Source organism: Anabrus simplex, chromosome 7 (assembly GCF_040414725.1).
Source record: "Anabrus simplex isolate iqAnaSimp1 chromosome 7, ASM4041472v1, whole genome shotgun sequence".
Classification (NCBI taxonomy): Eukaryota; Metazoa; Arthropoda; class Insecta; order Orthoptera; family Tettigoniidae; genus Anabrus; species Anabrus simplex.
The window spans coordinates 57,473,593-57,498,329 of NC_090271.1; the positions used below are offsets into that span (position 1 = coordinate 57,473,593).

Consider the following 24,737-nt stretch of genomic DNA (forward strand, 5'->3'; position numbering starts at 1 on the left):
TGGTTGAAAGCTAAATTACAGGCTGTAAGGCTTGCCATAGCTGTCTTATGTGTGTTTTTGGATGAAATATCTTCAGTTTTTGTAAGAAAACTAGTATCGTGCAACATCTTCTAGCCAGTTATGAAGAAAAGATTGTACATTTACACAGGTTGTGCCAGAGAAATCTTTAAATACTCTCACAAATTGGTAATGCAGACCAGATGCCAGTATATTTTGAAATGAGGCTGGAATATAATAATGAAGATTATGAGACATGACAAGTTGCTTCATAACTGTATAATTTATTGTGCTGTAGTATTTATGGTTTTTAATATAAATATTTAACAAAGCTACACAAACACATTTTTTAATTTATTTTTTTATATCCCTTCCTAAAATTAAGGTGCAGAGATTATTTGCGTATATACGGTACATCCCAAACAGACCTGGCCAGGTGTTACATCATGATGAAAAATGTATTTTGAAATCATTCAATATTCACAAAAAATTAATACAGAACTCTTCGTTCACCATAACACTTACAACTGGACAGCAGTGCTTGACGATGAATTCAATAAACTCTTTCCCATGATTTCCCTCCAGATAACCACGATATGCAAAAGCAACTATAGTCTTCAGAAGTACTTTTTTCACCTGGAAAAGAAAAAAATTGCTAGATAGAAAAGAAGAAAAAACTTTGAAGGACAGAATGACAGCTTCAATTATCTTTACTTTACTGATATTGTCTTTCTTAAAGACACTATAACTCAGTGGTCTTTATCTTAGAATTTAATGAACAGCTAGTTTCTAGTGCTCTGCAAGTGGAACAGAACAGTACTATTTGATTTGCTGACTATGATTCCCAACTAGTTAGAGAAAATAGCAATGTTCTCTAATACACATTGCTTTTTCCTAACCTCAAAGGAGGATGAGTTCATTGCTAGTCCCAGACTGTTGTAGAAGATTTGGATAATCTAGTTACAATCTTTCCAAATTATATATCCCAAATTTCTGCAAGCAAGCTTGAAGACTAACATTGTGTAGAATATGAACTACACAAAAGTCACTTTGTATTTTAGAAATCCTATTTGCACTCTACACTGCTGGATGATTATATTTAGTCCTTCTTGAAACATTTGAACAAGTCATAAGTTTGCATCTGACCACAAGTATTGTCACAACTGCTTGCTTTGAGTATTGATGAGTTTCTACAATGTTTTCTCCACATTTAGAATAGAACTACAGCAGCTGAATGATGTATGGGTAGTACCTCTGTTTTCTACCTGGAAGACCTGGGTTCATCTCCTAATTGTCTAAGGATTTTACATAAGGTCATTCAGTATCTCTGAGGACAATGTTTGAAGGGTAATTAGCTTATGAAAACCCATGTCTCCACCAACAATCATGCTCAATTGAAAAGCCAGCATTTCTAGCTATAGCCCGACAACATAATTTCCATTGCAGCAGACTTTTTCACAGAGCCAGTGTGTCTATCTTATCCCACTCCTCCTGACAGGCTTTCCAAAGACCATTGATAATGCATGGACATTTGAGGCGTCTAGTATCAAAACCGGCCAAGTCACTCAAGGCATATTTTTCAATATGGACGAAAAACCTGTAGAGACAAAGCAATGATGGTCAGAAAAGATTTTTTTCACAGTTATATCCTTAATGGTTTAATATTTAAGTTCCGCTGTGTTGAGAAATCTAACTCATAATTAACCCATCTTTTTTGTTAATTTAAATTTTGACTTGGCCTTTTTTTGTTGATATTTTGTGCAATATCACAAGTTATGAAAGTAAATCTTTCGGTTCACCACTCGGAACAATATCCACGTTACAGCACACAATAATGACAAAATACGAGCACACCGGAAATAGGATTGCTTTGGCGCCAATGACGGTAAGAAGCCCGCCAATACGTAAATCAGTGTTGCAAAGGAACAAAAAACAAAATATTATGACTTCAGAGAATATACATTACAAGGAACGATTTTGCCTACTGATATTATCACTTTGTTGCTTAATGTAACAACACAAGATTCCACACAATAATGCTGCATCATAAAGATTGTCGCTCGTTCCTTGACTTGGCCGGTTTTGAATTCACTGGCTGCATGACTTGGCCGATTCTGTTGCAAGACCGAGAATTCAGTGCTCTATAACATGAAGACATGGACGATTTTAAAACATATTCTTGTTTCACCTGATAGTGCTATACTTCTACTTCAAATTTATAACCTTAACTCATTTTCGTAAATTTTGTGACTTGGCCGGTTTTGATACTAGACGCCTCATTTATTTCCTAAGGCCATTTTTAGGAGTTGAAATGCACAGAAGTCCATGGGTGACCCATCAAGTCAATGATCATGAAGCACCTTGGGAAACTTCCCTGGCAGTCTTTATACAATGTTTGATTTTTAAAAAAATATTGTCTCTAGGGCAGTAGAAAATCAAGCAGAGTTTGTTACAATAACTAAGCAACATATGTGCTTCATCTAATGTCATCATATTTTTCCAGCTGTCCCATGCCAGATAGCCCTCATACAGCTTTCTTGCGTTACTGCAACATTCCAAAATGTGATGAGACAAAAGCTTGTGAACTCTGCGCTTATACCCCCTGGAATTAAGCCCAGTTGGCCTTTGCCCTTTTTATTCAATACAGCACTGATCCCGTTCTTTGATATCAAGAAATCACGCTTCTTGCACATTCAATGGATTGCAGAATAGCTATACCGTATTTCACGGCATAATCGTCGCCACCGCGTAATCGTCGCATCCTTTATTTTCAATACAAAAATCGGACTTTAAACCTTTAATTACATAATCGTCGCATGTCCAAATTTTGTTCACTAATCTGGTTAAAAGGTAAATGGAACTGCAACGTAAGTTGCACATGAATGCGCAATTTAAATATGTGTATGGTTTATGGGCAATTTGGCAACACAGTCACGTTTGCGACATGTTGCACAACATATAAATAAATAATACTGGTACATGTACGACGCATGGCTTACCGGTAGACTATCGGCAGTTTGACAACGTGGTCGCGAGACAGTGTACTATTTATTCACCACCTACATATTATGCTTACCGGTAGGCAATCAGCAGTTTGACAACGTGGTCGCGAGACAGTTTACTATTTATTCACCACCTACATATTATGAGTTTCCATTTGAAATACGTAAGGCTGTAAGTTATCGCTTATCGGCAACGTCGCCAGGAAATACCGGCTAGGTAGGTCGAATGGACCTCGAACCAGCCCTCAGATACAGGTAAAATTCCCTGACCCGGCCGTGAATTGAACCCGAGACCTCCGTGTAAGAGGCAAGCACGCTACCCCTACACCATGGGGCCGGCTTCTGTGTTATTGCACACGAAGTGAAATCCAAGACGATAACGTAGATTTCCACGGAATTATTCAGCCGAATTATTTACGATGTCTCAGTTGTCATCGCTAGACTCTTATCTTACTACTACGTCATAAGTGTCCGGGCATGGGATGAAAACTTTTATCCAAGCAGTCAAGATAATTATTATCCAATGCTATTAAAGTTTTATTTTATAAACTCGTCAGTAATGTAATGTAAATTCATCAATAACTGGGAAGAAATATTAACCTAATTACTGTATGTTTAAAAGAAATTGAAAAAAATGAATGTTTGTTACTGACGTCTCGGAATACAGTCAACTATACAGTAGATCTACACCGCGCTAGCTAGAGCTCCGGTTTGCGAGCTTTGCGCATGCGCAGTAATGTGTCGCAACCAACGAGCTAAACTGATAAACTGTTGCATGCTTCCTTGCTGCCTAACAGCATTGGCTGCTCTGGAATGGACAGATCACAGATGCATTTATTTGTTTCAGATTTACGTGATTACTGTAGACATGTGTGCGTGAGAATTTAAGTTTTTAATTTGTGTTTTGGGTGTTTGCAGAAATAATTTGTTTTAATAGTGAACAATTACGGAAAGTCATTTATATCGCAAAACATTAACGTGTGAAGCATTTATAAGCGATTATGGGTAAATATAGAAACTATTCTGCGGGCTTCAAGCTAAGCGTAATTGCCTTCGCTGAACAGCACGGGAACAGAGCTGCAGAAAGAAAATTTTCTGTGAGTGAAAAGTTGGTGCGTGACTGGCGGAAAGTAAAAAAACAAGCTAAAAAGCACAAACCCTTCTAGACACGCGTTTAGAGGTCCTAAAACAGGGAAGTTTCCTATAATTGACGAAGAAGTGTTTAGGTACGTCAGTGAAATACGTAACAATGGCTGCAGTGTATCATATGAAATGTTACAAATTAAGGGACAGGAGGTAGCGCGCAAACACAACATACCGGTAACTCAGTTTAAGGCGACTCGTGGGTGGATTAAGGGGTTCATGCGACGACACAATCTGTCAGTGCGAAGGAGAACAACACTAAGCCAAAAGTTGCCTGCTGATTACACGGACAAGATTGTAAATTTTCACCGATTTGTCATACGTTTGCGCAAGGAAACTTCGTACTTGCTTTCTCAAATCGGTAATGCCGATCAGACTCCAATCTTTTTTGATATGCCTTGCAACAGCACTATTGCGCTAAAAGGATCACGGAGTGTATTAATGAAAACTAGCGGTAGTGAGAAGATGCGATGCACGGCAATGCTAGCCATTACAGCTGACGGGAGAAAGTTGCCGCCTTACATCATTTTCAAGGGGAAAACGATGCCTAAGAATATGCACTAGACGGTTCCAAAGATGACGCAGTGTGGCAGGGAGACGAAGAATCTGATAATGATATCAACAGAGGTGAGGACGGCGCATCAGATAGCGAAACCTGCGATAGCGACACCGAAAATTTGGAATAAATTGCGTACCGGTAAGTCCGCATTTCACAACAAAGCGATAATTTTTTGCAAGTGTAATATTTTAACTTTAATACTCAAATTAATGACAAATTAACTTAATACGTTCATTTTTATTTTCAGGTTGGAAAAACGTTCGCCGAATTGTTGCGAAAAATTATGAATTTTGTTTTAGACTATTTTAATTATTTTGATGTATAAACGCGAGTATTACGTGCATCTTAAATTTGTATCAAATACAATTTAGTTATAAATACATTTTTTGAGTAATACAAATACTGGTATTAAATATTCATCGTATAATGGTCGCACCCTACAATTTTTTTCGAAAATTTCGGTATAAAAAGTGCGACGATTATGCCGTGAAATGTGGTATTTAGCATCAGAAAGGGCTGTTATGTAGCCCTTCCAGTAAGGGCCAATCTGCTTCGCCATCATTGCAGCTAATGTCATGAAACTCTACACACACGTTCTCAGTACTGACATGATCATCACTCTCCATTTTGACATGCTCAAGTTGATAACAGTGCGACCAGCGGCCTTCAAATTCATCCCAAATGACCTTCTGTAATGTTGACTGGAAGCAGCCTTAACAGAGGTCAACTAATGAACTGATTTATATGAGAGGCAGCAAAGCAAGTAATCTGGCAGAGACCATTGTCATGCTGACTATATGACACGGACATCTACAGACCATCTGACATTAAGGGTTTTAGGCCTAAGACTCTTCATAGACTGTATGAACCAAGATTATATAATTATTCTGTTGTTTGGTATCAGCCATTTTGAAACCCCAACACAATGGAAGCTCACCCACAAATGAACCGTAACTCCTCTTGCATGATGCAGTGTTATTCATAAAGGATATATGAGACGGTTTCTAGCACCATCCTGATTAGCAGCAATAATACAAAATACAGCAACCTTTGGACGGCACATGATAAATTTTAAATAAAATGCAATGGTGAACATAAGTCATATCTTCCATAATAAGTACATACTAGGAACATGTAGTTCAGGTACCTTAATGCTATGTTCTCCCAACATATTCCTCAATCCAGCAATAAGATCTGTAGCACGAGACTTGATTAAGTTCTCACAGGAGTTGACTAGATGTGTGATCACAAACAGAGACTTTATGCGCTCACGTTCATTGTTGTTTTTCAACTGCTGAATCAGAAGTTCTACAACACGATCACAGAACTGACCAGCTGTGAAAAAAAAAAAAAAAAAAAACACAATACATATAGTTTTATAACATTCATATAAGTATCTGTACAGATTTAGTTGGTGATGATGAGAGAAGACAGCTAAGTTTTCTTTGGACAGAGGTAGGTAGGGTGGGTGGGTGTGTGTTTGTTTGTTTGTTTGTTTGTTTGTTTGTTTGTTTGTTTGTTTGTTTGTTTGTTTGTTTGTTTGACAATGAAGTGAAATGGGAATTTGTGTTCAATTATGGTACACCTATGTTAATAAATAATTTCATATTTTCCTAACAATCCTGCAGTCTTGGCCAGGATGATGAAATGAAATAAGAACCAAGACAGATAAGAGAGTGAATGTTAAATAATTCATGCTTGGCTTAACCCTTAGAACTCATGTAACAGGCCATGCCCGACAACTAAATTATCCCGCACAAATCCTATGTTGGGCAATGCCCGACATGATTTTCTTCTCTGTATAACTCCTTTATCGGGTTACACATGCATGAATCACAGATACAGAAAGCTACTACCATCTGTTGATGACTATTTGGAGCACTGTAATGCTATAATTTCCTTGAACCATGGCTTTGCAGATGATTTTTTGAAGACCATGCAAGTTTGTAAACAGATGTAGTTTAGCATGAGAAGTAATTAGCAAAGTTGATGTGAGCAATAATGGGCGCAATGGTGATGAAGTTATTGTGGAATTAGACTGTGTTAGTGAATTCAGTGACGAAGACACCGATAACTAGAAAATTATATGAAATGACAGTGCTGGTACCTCCACTAATGGGTGGAAGGATTATCGTGACTCGGACTCAAACTTCAAATGAATCCCATTCACAGATATGTCTAGTTATAAACCACACCAAGGGAATAAACCTAAGAGTGAACTTGATTCTCGTCAGTTATTCATGACTGATGGGTTACTGATGAAAATTGTGTACAAAACTAACTGGTATTGCAATGTTAACATTCAGAACGTTACGCACCTAAATGGCCGTTCACACTTCATTTATTGTTATCCACAGAGAAGAAGTAAAGACTGCACTATTCAGTGACCGAAAAGTGAAGGGACAATGATATGGGACAGTGTTTTATTGTAATGCATGTACAAGAAAGCCTGGATAATATCCTGGCGAGTGTTTTGAGAAGTTCTACACAATGTACAATTACCTATGAAAATGTGACTGTCTGAGATATTTTCAGGGTTAAAAATGCTGAACATTGCATTTGAGTATTGTACTATACTTGTCTTATATTTATTTTGTATTTGTTTTATTTGATTTTTATAAATATGCTGCCCATATGTTTGTGCAGCTTCTTATCCCTCTGCAAGCAGATTTTTAAATGCAGCTGGAGAGGCAAGCATGTTTAGAAAGAAATGGAGGGCTAAGGGTTAAAGAGCTATTTGTTTAATGTTGCATTAACACATCAAAGGTTTTCGGTGATGGAAGGATGGGAAATGGCTAGGATTGGGAAGGTAGCGGCCATGGCCTTAATTAAGGTACAGCCCCAGCATTTGCCTGGTGTGAAAATGGGAAACCATCTTCAGGGCTGTCGATCGTGGGATTCAAACCCAATATCTCCCAAATGCAAGCTAAGAGCCAGACTGCATACACCGTCAGGCACAAAGTCACAACATTTAACTGTTCTCTTCTTTTCGTGAACATTGTGAGACAGTGCCAAACATTGTGTGTGCCGTGCTGACGCTCAGAAGATTACGCATTACTTTTTTTAAGTAACTCACATTCCACTTCGTCTAAATTGAACAGTGCCTACCCCCGTCATTTTTATATCGCCTCTTCAACTGATATTGTGTGGACTTGACCTTTTAACTTCTTACTTATGCATTGTTTTTCGAGTTATAATTGGCTGATAATGACCCAGACTGGGGTCGAAACCGGTACCATTTCCATTTTTAATTAAATAAGAATGTAATCTCTACATCTCTTATTTACTTGTATTGAATAGGTTGAACTATCATATTTATTATTTCAATTTAACTGTGATAATTTTCAATACGGAACAATGAAATATTTATCTTTAAATGAGGTTATGTTTGTCAGTGATTTATCCAAGTGCATTATTTGAACATTGTAAATGCACTTTCTTGGATACATTTTGGAAATAGTTCTTTTTTCATGGCATTTGAAAGGTATAAACTGTGAATCAAGGTTAACTGCATGCAGTAATGGGCCTTAGAATATTTTGTAACGCGGCAAGCGTTGGTACTTCTGAATTGCGAATTGGCGGTTAATTCGAAATCACGTAATTCGAAATCTGATTTTTGAGTTCCAATGACTTTGAATTAACGAGGTTTTACTGTACTTGGACACTTATCAAATTACCGTTTGATCAAAATTAATTATCATGAATTGTTTCGGCCTACGGAGCTCGTCGGAATTTGACTGGAAGTATATGCTGCAAGCTCATAATTGCAAGGTCCGCTTCAGTAGCGCTAGCATTCAGTAGGCATGCTGTTGAGATTGTACTGCCATCTAGCAGCAACCACGGAACTGAATTCAGCTTCGTTTTATCCATGCTCGAACGACAATGAGCGACCTTTTTTTTTTTTTTTGAGAGTGATACAGGACAGAGTTGCTTCTGCTATTGATGGTGGAATTTTACTTGTATTAAGAGTGGAAGAAGAAAACATGAAGGTTTTATTTGATCCTGGGTGATCATGTCGTTGTGTGGCGATGATCTTATCGCCTTCAATTCCTTTTTCTACTACTTTTTAAATGATCTGTAAGTAAGCATTTAGTTCTTGTTTACCCTGGAGATCAAACAATGTGAGGAGCAAATCGGATAATTGAAGGTTATTACATGTTATAAATCTCATTTTTGGTCCGTATTGAAAATTTACAGTTCAACAACAATAAAGGTGTTTTAATTTAATCCACCTATTCAATACTTTTATTTCCACTTATAGTGGTTACATAAATAGACTTACAGTTAAATGGGACATGTTTTGCCCTCAATTAAGGGCATCTTCAGCCTAAAAACAATATTAAATATTAAAACTAATATTAAAAGTGGAAGCTAAAAGTTTAGCCAGTTATTAAAATGTGGGACATAAAAATGTGAAAAATGATACAATATATAAAGATGCTAATGTAAACACTGTCAATAATTAAACTAAAATCTTGTCGGAGACTAAAACTTCTTCCATTAAAATTCCAATTAAAACAATTCATTTAAAATGTTAGTGGAAAACCAAAGTGATAATAATATAAAGCCAACGACATGAGGTGCTAAGGCCCACTTACAATTTTCCAACTGATGCTTCTGTCTCACTTCATGCTGACGAATTTCTTCAGCGGCCTTGAACAAATTATATTTATGACAATCATGTTTATGCTTATGTTCACGCCCTCATGTCGTTGGCTTTATATTATTACCACTTTGGTTTTCCCACTAACATTTTAAATGAACTGTTTTAATTGGAATTTTAATGGAAGAAGTTTTAATCTCCGACAAGATTTTAGTTTAATTATTGACAGTGTTTACATTAGCAACTTTATATATCGTATCATTTTTCACATTTTTATGTCCCGAATTTTAATAACTGGCTAAACTTTTAGCTTCCACTTTTAATATTGTTTTAATATTTAATATTGTTTTTAGGCTGAAGATGCCCTTAATTGAGGGCGAAACATGTCCCATTTAACTGTGAGTCTATTTATGTAACCACTATAAGTAGAAATAAAAGTACTGAATAGGTGGATTAAATGAAAACACCTTTATTGTTGTTTAATTGAAGGTTACCGAGTGGATTACATAATTTCGTCTGGCTTCATTGAACTGCTTAAATCTATAATATTCTACTATCCAAATCACTTTAGTGCACAAGAAATTGAATTTACAATAAGACTGTAATCTTCATCATTTTAAATTGTGAATTAACTACCTATTTGTTGGGACTTTAATGTAACTATTTGTAGAGTAATAGGACGTGTTAAATCTTTATTATCTAAATCTCTCCATCAGGGAAGTGATTATATGAGTTGAAAAATAGTTTCTTATGGCTAATTCTGCTGTGTATTTAGCCTTTCTGGGTGGTTAGCCATTTTGGCTTTGGTTCGTCACGTGACCTGGTCGCCATGGTTGCACTATTTATATGTGGGTGGGCGTTGTCTGTATTATGTTTTGACATTTGCCGTTTCTATGCTTTGTTATATTGTGACAGCTGACGTGCGCCATGTGAGATTGTTGGAATTTTGTTGCTGGGGATAGATGCAATTCAGTAAAGTCATCTCCATTTCTCCGTATGCTTGGTGTTTGTAATCTATTAATATTTAATTCTAGATTATATTTGACTTGGCGACTCATTGTTCCTGTTGGTCACATTAATATTTGATTTAATTACTCTATTTCTAATGTTTGTTCATGTTGAACTTGTGTTCTGCGGATTTCCCATGCTACTGATCTTGACCTACAGTTGAAGTGGCTCTTAAGAAACATTTTTCGCTCTCGAAAACGGCATTACATGAAATCAAAGTCTTGGGTTAAGTGTTCAATTAAGAACGCTGTTCTTTCGATCATTTCTTTAAAGTTATATTTCCTAATTTATCCTCATTGAGGATTTTTCCAGGGGACTGGTTTATGAACTCAGATTGTATTTCTTTTACCTTTTCTTTTCCTGATTTTAATTTTAATGAACTTAAAAGTTCTATGATTAATTTAATTCCTTTTTTTTAATTTTTGCCTAACTGAATTTTAACTTGATCTCTTAATCACAATTAATTAATTTTCAGTCAATTAAAGTTTGTGCGTAACTTAAACATGAATTATTTTAGTCAGTAAGTATTACTTCTCGTCCAATCGACTTGACCTCTGTGAGCCTAGCGGTTTCCACGCCTTGCTACGATCTTCAATTGGGAAAATCTTGGCAAGTGCTTTGCTTAATTTAATTTCGCTGATCGTGCAACTACTGTCATGTAATACCTCACTTGTAAGTACGTGATAGCGTTAATTAGTTTCCAAGTTAGCTGAAGTGGCAAAATTTTAAAAATGTTTGTTTAGGACTATTAGAGACAATGTCAAGTAACGGTAATACAATTGTAGAAGCCCACATTGTTGCATTATTTCTCTGGCAACCCTTCTTCTTTCCTCTGTCAATTCACTGTTCTGCTTTTGTCCTCTATGGAAGCCAATTAAGTCATCATTAATTAACAAACTATACCTTGCTCAATTTGAGATATCTTTTCAATTTAGTAAAACCCTGTTGAACTCATTTCTGATCTCTGAAACCACTTATCAGAAACCTTAGGTCAGTTGTCAAGAATTTAAAAAATTTATTTTGTCAGCCACATTTTGTCCATTCTGAACAGAAGTAAGGAATTATTTTGATAATTGGTACAAACTGTTAATTCCAGTGTTATCTTAAGTACTGAAAATTGTTATATATATACATAACTTATCCCAATGAAGACACTAAGTCAGATATAAAAGATCAGTCAGAACATTTCCAAGCAGCCTGTAGCAATTGTTGAAGCATTATGCAAGTTGATACAGTCAAAACTGGTTAAGACGCCCCTCTCTAGTGCATTTCCTGGTTATTACGTCATTATTCCAAAGTCCCAGTCCATATCTTATTAAATATATGCTAAAGAAACATGGATAACACATTTACATCTCTCTTTAGTACATTTGTAACTCCCAACAATAAGAAATTTAAATTAGCGTTCCCGGCCACGTTGCGGGCACGTCAACTGGCCTGGGGAAGGATTTGGTAGAGAACTTAATTTCATGGACCCAGAGCACGGCAGCGCATCTGCCTACAGCTGCAAGGAGCGTCAGTGTCAATCTAGTCTTTGATGTGGGTCTGTATTTGTTTGGATCACGCAAAAATAGCTCATGTGACGTGTTGTTCGTAAGTGAACTGTGTAACAACGCACGTAAATTAAAACTACTGTACGTACGTATACAGCTGATGTGTTGATGCTTAATTTTATGTTCGTAAGTGAATTGTGTAACAATGTACACAAATTAGGCCTACTGTACTTACGCATAGTGATTTGCAGGATATTCGGTTGAGGAGAAGAAGAAAGCTAGACAGTTTACAAATGATGAAAAATTAAAGTTTTTGGAGAAAGCGGATAATAATTCACACATGAAACGTTGCAAATCACCCAGATGTTGGACATTCCTACGATAACTTTAAACATAATTGTAAGGAATGTGTACAGTTTGTGTTTCTAAGACAAAAAATGTTTTACTATATTGGTGTTTTTAAAATGTGTTATTTCTTTATTTATTTCATTAGGTATAATTTTAACACACTTTTTTGTTTTCATCATAATTATTTTTACGTTCAAACGTAATCTTAAATTTACAGCGTAATTGCTTATCATTTTTTAGCAGGTTTCCTTTTTATGATATTACTTATTTTCAGTCTTCTGTAACCAGTTTTGGCTGAAAAGGGGGGTTCAAAACCGGAAGCAGTTAAATGAGTTTAGTGGATTTCACTTTTCTGAAGAAGAATCAGATTACAGAAATAAGGTTAGATTTGTATAAGATCATTTCAAAGAGTGTGAAATCATTGCTATCAATAAAATTCTATATTTAGTTTATCAAGGGACTAAAAATGAACTGATTAAACACATTCCACAACATCTCATGGATGGAAGCTTGCAAGGAGTGAGGAGATCTACTGTGGGAAATATATTGTCTCCACTTATATTTATAATAGTTATGGATGAAAGTCTAAAGGAGACAAACAGGAGCGGATGACAGAGTGATCTGGGAAGTTGACAATACAGAAGTGCGAATCCAACTAGAGGCTTAAAATGAAAATATTGAGATATATGGTATGAAAATCAGTGTGGAGAAGAGAAAAACAGTGTTCCTGACAAGAGGAGAAGGAGAAGGAATCATTAGTATCAGGGGACAAAACCTTGATGTTGTTGAATGTTTCAAATATTTGGAATGTGAAATAATCAGGGGACAAAACCTTGATGTTGTTGAATGTTTCAAATATTTGGAATGTGAAATAATGCAAGATGCAAAGTTGGATAAGGAGATCAGCAGAAGACTACAAGTGGGAAATACGTTCTACCAGAATGTAAGGAGCGTGGTGTGGAACAGAGAAGTTCCTAGGAAATGTAAAGATACAATATACAAGATGTACTATACCCCTATATTAATGTAAACATCACAGATTTGGACACTGACAGCAAGAGATGTGGGTAAAATTCAGGCCAGTGAGATAAAATTCCTGAAGAGTATGGTAGGGAAGACAAGGAGAGAGAGAAAGAAAAATTGAGGTTAGAAAAGAGATAGGAGTAGAAAACCTGAGTGATAGGATGGAGAAGAATAAATTGAGATGGTTTGGACATGTTATGAAGATGGAGAAGAGGATACCAAAACAAGTGCTGGAGGCTAAGACAGAGGGAACGATGCAAGAGCAAGATGGATAGACTCCATCAAGAACAGTATAAGAAAAAGAAGATTGGACTGGAATACAATTACTGAAGAGGAGTGGTGAAAGGAGAGGCTACGGTGGTCCACGAACACCCCGACCTGGCAGGAGCTGGACAAGGGGAAATGAAAATGATGATGATGATGTGAAATATCGGTAGTTAAACTTGCCTGTTAATTTTAAAATGTGGCAGGAATGTACTAACCTATTCTATCAAAGCAACGGAGAACTTCAAAGTGGTTCTTCACTGTTGAGGGTTGTGCATAATCTGGGGATGTGCATACCTGGAAAGTAAAAAGCAGGTAACAGTTAGTTATATGCAACACACCAATAACACATACAGTGGTTGGAGGGGTTATCAACACCCTTAACAAAAACAGATTCTACCCCTAGTTATACTTACTGCCAACTAGTCACACTTCACTGGATCTGAGGAAACACTGGACATTTGGGAAATGAATGAGCCAAGTATCTGGCAAAGGTCAATTCCACAAGACAAAAGTTAATTGAGAGGTTTCATGGAAAAGGTCGGTAACTCCAAAATTAATAAAAATCTGTTTATTCCATGTGTAAAGAGGAAATAAATTAGTGACATATTTGGTGTGAGATGGGCGTAAATCCACAAGAAACTCATGGTAGTACATGCGGTTCAACCTTGCCTAGCTCCTGTCTTTTGGGCAAGAGGAAGGCACCTCCAGGATTGACCTCTCACTTACCTGAAAGTGTTTTGCATACCACTGATAAGGAGTGCACACAATGTTTATCATATAAGCTGCTTTACTCTCTCCTGCTGGTAGTAATATTAGTAATAGCTGCAGCGATGATGACTGAATGTGACGTCAGTGAACATGTTGCAGTTTCAGGGAGTGGAAAGAGGCTTCCGTGATGACACAGGAAGTGAATTTCCTCAGGAATGTATAAATCTGATTCCTCAAATGGTATGGAAAATATTAACACTATACCCCTGGGTTATTTTATAAGGTTATATTAATCCACTGGAACCACATGGGACGTTCACTGAAGAAACATGATACATAATACGAGTACTAGGCATAGGGATCTTGTGAGGCACCTATGGTGCCAGAGGACAAGCACAAAATGTAAATTCAGCAATGGAACCATGGCATTTATTTCTCCCTGAAGACACTATAAAGCAAATTGTGCATTATACCAACCTCAAATTGGCAGAAATGCATAAAAGAGTCACACGTGAAAGAGATGTTCATGACACTGATTAAATAAGGTAGAATACATACATTTGTAACTAAAATATTGTAAAGCTACAATAATTCTTATGGAAATAAATACTGAAAGCTTTACTTAACCAATTAAATCTAAAAAAGTACTCTAAAGATGACCTCCTTCATTTATTTCATGGGTAAGGTAAAATCTCACCACATGCCCACTTCCATTCCTAGTAACCTTGCACCCTGTGCCGGGTTAGTCAGCTTCCAGCTTCTTGTAAGGATCTTACTAACTGCGAGCTTCAATAATTCGTCGGCAGTATTGTTTTGTTCGCAGTGCCAACATTGTAGTCTTCCATGGCCTCCATGCACTCTCAGCCTTCACTGTTATAATATGAATAACATCAGGACTCTTCCAGTCTCTTGAAAAACATTACAGTCATAATGAAAGGCTCAGACAGAAGAGTGTTGAATTTCTGAGCCCAAGTTGGCAAGTTCAAACCTGGCTCAGTTCGATGGTATTTAAAGGGGGTCACATATGCCAGGCTCGTGTCATTAGATTTACTGGTACAAGAAAAGAACTCCTGTAAGACTAAATTCCAGCACCTCAGTGTCTCCATAAACCAAAAATGAACAGTATTTAGTGGGATGTAAAACAAGTAACGTTATAATCAAGTTCTACTGGATAGTACATAGGGAAGAGGGTTAGGAGGAAAAATTATACACGTACCAGCTAATACAGTCAACCAAATCTTCAAGAATGATTTCACATGAAATGGAATTATGAACATCGAAGTGATAATAGCAAAATAATATCAAGTTTCAATTAAAGATACTCACGTGTTCAAACATTGTGCTGAGCAAATTGTCCAAGAGAGGCTCTAGACTCGTTGGGTTAGTGGAGATAGCAACAAAAAGAACCGATGCCAAGCACTGAGTGACAGGATATGGATCAATGTTTCGACGGTAAAGTCCGAGAAGGGTGGGCACTAATCGTGGAATCTGCTCGCTTACTTTTTCAGGAGGAAGTAGTGAAAACATAGGACCCACAGCATGCAGTACAGTTGAACACACCTGTAAACACAAAGTAACCACTTCAAATATACTAAAAATGATGAATCTCTGTGTGAGTTTCATTAGAAAATATTTACATGAACTGATGAATATACAAAACCTAAAACAGAGATGTATAAAGAATAATGTACTAGTTTTGAAAACTTTCATAGCATCTGTAGAAATTATTGCTACAAACAACACACACATTATACTGTTCCCATTATCTAAGAAAGTTGATTTATGGTACCATATTACATGAAGGATATTTTTAAATTCCTCAGCTGTCCAGAAAGTAAACTTTTACAAACATTTTATAAAATGTTTATGAAAAACTTATTTTTAAGTCCATGAGTGTTGTCATTGCTTGTAATAATTTACAGAGGATATCAGACAGTACCGGTACCAATACATCCAAGTAACACAATTATTAAAGAATCTAAAAATTGAAGTTAAAAGAATAGGAAAATCAAGAATAGAGGAAGAACTTGATTTTGCATAAAAAACCATACAAATAGATCAGTAAAACCCCAACAAGCTGGACTTCGCTTCACCCAGAGAAAATGCAGAATGCAAGGCTTGAAAAGAGGTGGGAAGTTAACATACACCAAGGGGAGAGTCATGGAAGAGAAATATTGAACCATCAAAAGAAGTTCAAATATCTTGTGGAATAGATACAACCAAATTGGCTGGATAAAGAGACAAATAAGGCAAAAGCTAGAAAACTGGAAGTGGCCTACTGACAAACTCAGAACAGGTACAACAAGCAATATCCTGCAAGACTAAACTCAAACACTACAGCACAGTAGTAAATCCAGAGGGTCTGTACAGCTTGGAGTGCCTGACATTGAAAAAGAATGGGGAACTGCAGGAAATCGAAAAAAGGAAAGGAAAATCTTGAGAAAAAATTCTACAGAGATATGGATAGGATATGGATGAAAAGTAAGAATTAGGGCCTTTACAGATGCTCTGAAACTATTTCAATCTCAATGCAGAAACGAAGGAGGAATAATAATAGACATCTGGTAAGGATAGATGAGAACCGATTGAAAGATCTTTATGTGCATTGCAGAACTGAAGAGAAATTAAGGCTACAACGAAGTGGGTAGAATAGAATTTATCACAGGCTGACACATAGGCCTATTTAGCATACTCGGTACACGTCTATGCACGTCACTCTGTGATAACCAATCCAGTTCTTTTATGAGAGCCTGTGAGAGTTCCTAGAGAGTCTGTACTACAACAGGACGACCAAGAATATGTCTGTCAAGATGTCTCACATCTGCTCGATGGGATTCGGGTTGGGACTCAAAGCTGGCCATTCCATCACGTGAATGTGAAGCCGTCTCAAGGCGTAACTGTTGATGCCCGCTACCTGCGCCCTGGCATTGTCATGCATAAGAAGAAATTCGGGGCCAACACTGTGTGCAGCAACCACCACAGGGTCTAACAAGATCTGACTGATGTACTCCCCGGTGGTAAGCCAGTCACAGACAACAAGATCTGTATGGCTGTTGGCACTAATGCTTCCCCACACCATTACAGAACTTTGTACAAATCTGTCACTTGCTGTACAACATTTGACAAGTAACGCTAAACAGGATTCTCCATACAAGTATATGGCCATCACTTTGAGTCGGGGGAAATCATGACTCGTCTGTGAACAATTCAGCTCTATTGTTTATTGATGTGGTTATGGGGGAATAAAAGGAGAGCTGCTTGATGTTGCTGCATTAAGTGAGGCTTTGAATTGCCACATAAGATCTGGTCGGTTCTTAACCAAATAAAAACCAACACTGGCAGGTGTGCCGATTTCCTGCACAAGTGGAAGAAAATAATTTCTCCAAGTTGTGAGTGAGGTGTTGAAAAGCAGACTGTTCACTATGTAGTCCAAAAATGTCCTCTGAGAGCTTTCCCTGGTGATCCAACATAGTTCTTAGTTATGACGGAGGGATCAGTAGACTACATTTGTGGCCTGGATATTAGTTTGCAATTTTATTGAGATAATTGTAAATATTAATTTTTAGTGATGTAGCCTAATAAATAAGTGAGACACTCAAAGAACTCATCTCGGTTGTAGGTTCCTTTCGCATAAACTGCTTTTCACAGTCTGATCAGATACCATGACTCCTGTTGCCCTTCTGAGGTCTTGTTGCAGTTCTCTGACACTGGCAGTACAATGACGCAATGCAGAAATGACCAGATATCAGTAGTCATTTTGGGTTGTGATGCGTCGACAACCTTGTCCGATCCACCTGGTGAAATTGTCTGTCTCGTATCAATCCCATAACTGATATATGACAGACAGGATGACAATAAAGTCCTTTGCAACACAGCAACAAAAAGTTCACCCTTCCTGGATCAAAGCGACTGCTCTTGCAACTTGTACGTTGCTCAGATGTCTCATTTTACGTTCTCAAAGCTACATGAACTCCAAAAATGACAACTTCAATCTATTTACCTCACAACGACACACCAGCATACGGATATTCACTTTGTTTTGAAGGGTCTCTTGGCACTGCACTGTAGGGCTAAAACTACAGACAGTATGACTCAAATGTTTCCTGCATTGAATACATAAGTCCATGAAATAAAACCACTGGTACCAACTGTGTCAAAATTACTGTAACATACGAGATGTTCCAAAACATGTTCCGCTAATTCTTTTGGACAGTGTATATATGACATAATATACACATCATACTAAAAAATAGTGACATAAGCCTCTTTCTTATATTAAATAATTGGCAACGCAAAGTAAAACCTGGAAGTGACAGAAGCTTCTTTCTTATTCTAAATAATTGGCAACTCAAAGTCGAACCCGGAACCTCAAGTTCCTATTACACTTGCAGAAAACAAGTTTTAAAGTGTCATGTTTCGTCATAAGAATGAATGAATTAATGTCATGCTTTTAACTCAAAGATTGAAGAATCTCTTACTCATAAGTGAAAAAACATCTACTGAACGTTTTGCGACTGAAATTTGAAATGTTACATGTTGTTTTAGAATTAATGTTAACTCAGTGTTGACAAATCTCCCAGTTCATTTTCACTCATTTTAACTCTTAGCCCATTTCAATCATTTTAAACATAGAGGTACATTGTTCTGGTGCATTGCCTTGTATGGTTATTTATATACATGTCTATGTCTGTTCTCAATTTTCGGCTGAAGATGATGCAGAAATTGGCATTGAAACTAGTCCTACAGTAATTACTAATTAAAATGTTGTAATTCAAAAGTTATAACATTGTTTTGTATTGAAAAGGTGAACCCATATGTTGTTCCCATTTTATATGACTGTATCCAGAGATCTTCAATGACGAAGATACTAAGGAATTTGAGACTATATCCTAAATGAATAAAAATTATAACATTAACCCAAACAAATGCCAAATCCAAAATACAATTCATGGGAGAAATATCTGAGCTGTTTACGATTAAAACAGGGTTAAGAAAGGGAGATGGTTTATTGCCATTACTTTTCAGCTGTGCTCCAGAATACGTGATGAGGGAATGGTATAAGGGAAGTCTTAAGAACATAAAAATTGGAACCAAGAAAGATCAAATGAACTTAAATTGCTTGGGATTATTGGATGACTTAGCATTACTAGCTAAAGGCATTCAAGAAGCCAGAAATCAAATAAGTTTACAAAATATAGCATAAAAATAGAACTCCAGATATCATTTGAAAAGACTAAGATAATGGCTGAAAATCTACTAGTAATAAACCACATAACAGTAAATAACAGGAAAATAAAAATAGTGAAACAATTTAAATACCTAGGAGAAATTATAACATACAACTTGGATGAGAAACCTTCATGGCAAGAAAGAACTAATAAAATCATAAAAACTCAGAAATTAACAAGGTCTACATACAATAAAAAAATATTTATCGATCAAAACAAAATTTAAACATTACAAGACGGTGGTTCAACCAGAGGTGGCAACGGAAGGGAAACTCTTCTTAAAGTCACTCAGAGAAACAGAATCGACAAAACCCTAAAAGCAGAGACAATAGCTAGAACATGGATAAATAAAAGACATTAAAAAGACGGACAGTGGTGGATAGGGTAAATTAAGTTGTGTAGAGAGAACTGGAGCCCATCACATATGCTATACGGAACAAAAGGATCTTTTTTTTGGGGGGGGTCACATTATGAGGACACCAGAAACTAGATTACCAAGAAAAATTATAGAGAAACTCTAGAATCTGAAGCAACAAGTAGGATGGATTAAGGAAATTAGAGAGGATATGGCAGAACTCAAAATAACTCTGGGTGATTTGCAAAACTTTTTTTTTTGCTAGTTGTTTTACGTCGCACCGACACAGATAGGTCTTACGGCGACGATGGGACAGGAAAGGGCTAGGAGTGTGAAGGAAGCGGCCGTGGCCTTAATTAAGGTACAGCCCCAGCATTTGCCTGGTGTGAAAATGGGAAACCACGGAAAACCATTTTCAGAGCTGCCGACAGTGGGGTTCGAACCTACTATCTCCCGAATACTGGATACTGGCCGCACTTAAGCGACTGCAGCTATCGAGCTCGGTGATTTGCAAAACAAAACTGGATGTTTAAAGAAAGTGAAAAACATAAAAATATTATTTAAACCAAAAATAGACAAACAACATACAATGAAAAGTGTATTTGCAGATGAGAAACAACAGAAAAGATCAAAACGAATGAAAAGCTACTGGGCAATTTGGAAAGAAACCCTACTGAAGAAGATGACCAAAAAATGATTGACTGAAGTGGTCCAATGAGGCCATAAAAGCAGAATAATTACATATCAAATGACTGGCAAAGAAAAAATATGTTGCAATTTCTACGTAGAACCGTAAGACGTCTACAAATTTTACTAGCTGACAAGCAGAATACATCCACCATCCAGCAAATTTCATTCAGAGATCTCAGGACCTGCATACACCAAGAGTTCCAAGATGTGGCATCCAATCACTCTAATCTCAAATGTTGCAGACTATAATTTTGGAACAAAATATTACGCTGTGTGCACCAACCAATGTATCATGTTATTTACCTTAGGGTCACGTATGTGCAGCCACGATGACACGAGAACATCGTACGCAATGCTGATCTCTGATGAATAAGCATTTTTATGAACAGTAGGGTCTGGAGCTTGATCTATATTGGCCAAATATTCAAGTACAGCATCACTGAACTTACCCAAAGCTGTAAAATAAAAGGTAAGAATAAGTCAACTGATCAACACCCAGCAATATGCCAAGACAATGACAAGGCAAGCATTTAAATCATCTTGGCCAACAACATTTTACATGATTTCAAAGGGACAATAAAAGCAACAATACTCAAAAAATAATTCTCTCTCTGCATCAGGAAATCAGGATATAAATTCAGAGTGCTCTTTATCATTTACAAAATTTATTATGAAATAAAGACACAAAGCATAATATATAATTATTATGACATGTGGCAGAGACCTGGTTAGTTGAAATAAGATTTTAAAATTACAATCAATATGCATGTTTTTTCTAAAATTTAGCTAAGAAATAATAGCTTGAAATAAAGTTGATACTGCTTACCCTCAAACAATGGATGATACACAGGGCGTTCGTAAAGTCACCGGACTCTAACTTTGAAAAATTGTAGCTCATGTACCTGACGGATAAAGTTGGCAAGCTTGGTTATGAGATATTATCAGACTTGTAGAACCGGCTGTAGTGTTGTCAGAACAGTGCAGCTGTTGTCATGTGTAGAGTGAGACATACAAGGTCAAGCGGGCAACAATGCATTTTATGAGTTCACAACGGGTCGCTTTACTGGAGGCTTATTTTGAGTGCTAAAGTTATAAGAGATGTGTGGAAAAATGGAGGCATTGATTTCCTGATGAACCCTTACTTTATATGATCTTGTACACAGGTTTCGTGACACAAGCTCCGTGGATGATAAGAGAATGATGTGGGAGACTTAAATTAATTACTGACACTTTTCTTCATGATGTTCGGCAGCACATTGAGAGATCTGCATGGAAATCTGCAAGACACTTGTCACACGAACTTGGAGCATTAATTAGGCCCATACATAAAACAATGAAAGTGGCAAAGTTACGCTCATATTGAGTCAAGGTTGCCCAGAGTTGAAGCCGCCTGATTTAGAGAAACGTCGCCACTACTGCCTACCCTCACACGAAAGCTAGCCATTCTGAACAATATTCTTTTCACAGATGAAGCATGATTCCACCTCACTGGCTTACATTAACTCACAGAACACCAGAATTGGGCAACCAAAAATCTGCAGTAGCGCTTCATTCTGAAAATATCTCCGTGTGACGCGCAGTATCACGCCAAAGGATCGTTGGTCCTCTATTTATTGACACGACAGTTGATGGTGCCATATACAGGGACACTGTGCAACAATTTATGGCTTTATTGGAAGTGGATGAGCGCTATTGTTAGTTCCAGCAAGATGGCATCACTTGTCATACTGCTAACACAACCTTGGCGAAGTTGCAAAAAAAATGTTGCTGGTCAAGTAATCTCAAGAAATTTGTGGCCTCCTTGTTTGCCAGATTTAACCTCTCCAGACATTTTGGTGGGGGTATTTAAAAGAAAGAGTATACAGTGATAATCTGCATTCTTTACATGAACTGAAAGAAGCAATTTCCAAATATACTGGAGAAATAACGCCAGCAGTTTTGAGAAAGGTGTTGCAAAACATTTGTAAGCGTGTAATTTTGTGCCTGCAAGAAAATGATGGTCATTTTCCAACATCTCTTGTAAACTGGAACTGTGGAAACACAATATGCGAGAAACGACTTAGTGTTATGTTTGAACATTTACTACTCTCAACACTTCCAGAATACCCCCACCGGAGTTCTAAAAATATTTTTCTTCACTTGAAGGTACATAGAACTATTTGTGTAATCACTAGATTCATTTGTGTAATAAAACTTCAGGAAAAAAAGTCATAAATATTGAGTCCGGTGACTTTATGAACACACCCTGTAGATTCCAATAGCCATAGGGAACTTGAAGTATTTGTCTTAAATGAGTAAATTTATCATTTCCAATAATGTACCAATTATACTGGAATTATCAAACAAAGGATCTCACTGTACTACAGCGTTGTCCGGTCTTGGTCTGTGTGGCATCAGTACCAGTAGTATATTAGAAGGAAAGTGTGAACCACATGTCAAGTATGGCTACAAGTTCTCGTAATTGCTTATTCACGGCTAAAGGAAAGCTTAGGGCTATTGAAGATGCAGAGAATACTGGAAGTCATGAAGTAGGGGAAAAAGTATGGTGTCACAGAAACTTGTACTCATGACTGACAAAAAAAAACTGACACTTCAAAACAACAAATGGAAATTGCCCAGTTTTTTGCATAACACAATCCTATACAGCTAATACCAAACAGCACACTCATTACAACACACAGGCAAAACCAGCCAATTACAAATATCAGCAGAAGGTAAGCAAATCACATGACAAATGTGATAGAGAGGGTTGCCTACCCAAAGCATGTGAAGATTATGATGTGTTTCTTAAAACAAATTTATATTTTATTCATTTTTGTAGTACATTATTATGTAGAATTCATTTCTTATAAATAAAACACAAATGAAAGCCTTTTTTTAAATAACTCTCTTCTAAAATTAGGGTGCACAGATTATTTGATGGCATGGAATATTCACGTATATACAGTAACTTGCTGGACAGTAATGCTATGGTAATCATTTTGAAGTTTCGATTCTGATACCCCAGAGGGAGATATTTGTTGCTTTGTTGAGGTGGAGTGGCTAATGAGCTCCTCAAAATAATAGACAAAAAAATTAGCCACCGCTAGGAAAGTGGACTTCGCATAATCACATCATCTGTCTGTTCGTAAAATTGCCCATCTCAAAAGAAATAATTAGAAAAGTTGCAGTGATGAAATAGTCTAGCAATGTCCTCAGAGAACAGATGCTCAATGAGAGACATGATCAAGTCATTCGGCACTTCAGTGAACAAGGATTCCGCATCAAAACTCACCAGAAGTGCAATGAGCTGAAAGATTAGGTTGCAGATTTCTGCCTAAATGCTTATTTTAATCCTTGAATTGAAAACATGGTCCTATACATTAATTATTCATTTTGAGGTATCAGGAGTATCATATGTGAATTCTACAGTCCTTATAATTGCCTAATTGACTAGTAAGCACTGACTGTTTTTAAAACAATCAAAGGAGCTTAGCTTTCTCCTGCGCGACACCTTGTTGAATATGTATTCAGCTGGTGTAGCAGTAATGTGATCAATAGAAAAACCACTATTTTTGCAAGCGAATGCAGCTGAAAAGCTGGTGTAAATATAATAACTCTCAGGAGACAGAGCCCAGTTCCTTACATGTGTGATGTACTCCCACCTAGCCAGCGTACTAATATATTCTGCTGGACTTAGGTGTATTTAATGTGTATTTAATGCAAAGTATTCACAGGCATCTTGGAAGGGAGGGTGCGATCAGTCGTTGAGAGGAAGTTGGATGAAAACCAGTGTGGTTTCAGACCACAGAGAGGCTGTCAGGATCAGATTTTCAGTATGCGCCAGGTAATTGAAAAATGCTACGAGAGGAATAGGCAGTTGTGTTTATGTTTCGTAGATCTAGAGAAAGCATATGACAGGGTACCGAGGGAAAAGATGTTCGCTATACTGGGGGACTATGGAATTAAAGGTAGATTATTAAAATCAATCAAAGGCATTTATGTTGACAATTGGGCTTCAGTGAGAATTGATGGTAGAATGAGTTCTTGGTTCAGGGTACTTACAGGAGTTAGACAAGGCTGTAATCTTTCACCTTTGCTGTTTGTAGTTTACATGGATCATCTGCTGAAAGGTATAAAATGGCAGGGAGGGATTCAGTTAGGTGGATATGTAGTAAGCAGCCTGGCCTATGCTGACGACTTGGTCTTAATGGCAGACAGTGCCGAAAGCCTGGAGTCTAACACCTTGGAACTTGAAAATAGGTGCAATGAGTATGGTATGAAAATTAGCCTCTCGAAGACTAAATTGATGTCAGTAGGTAAGAAATCCAACA

At 37.0% G+C, this 24,737-nt stretch overlaps 1 protein-coding gene across 1 annotated transcript in view; it reads right to left on the reverse strand.

The window, feature by feature from the left end:
• Positions 1-24,737, reverse strand: part of c11.1 (maestro heat like repeat family protein c11.1) — a 264,060-nt gene that overhangs the window by 170,840 nt on the left and 68,483 nt on the right. The window contains exons 6-10 of the mRNA XM_068228566.1: positions 20,728-20,879; positions 15,478-15,711; positions 13,659-13,737; positions 5,849-6,036; positions 523-633 (exon numbers count right to left, since the gene is read on the reverse strand). Coding sequence (XP_068084667.1) covers positions 523-633; positions 5,849-6,036; positions 13,659-13,737; positions 15,478-15,711; positions 20,728-20,879 — 764 coding nt within the window. The remainder of the gene's footprint in view (positions 1-522; positions 634-5,848; positions 6,037-13,658; positions 13,738-15,477; positions 15,712-20,727; positions 20,880-24,737) is intronic.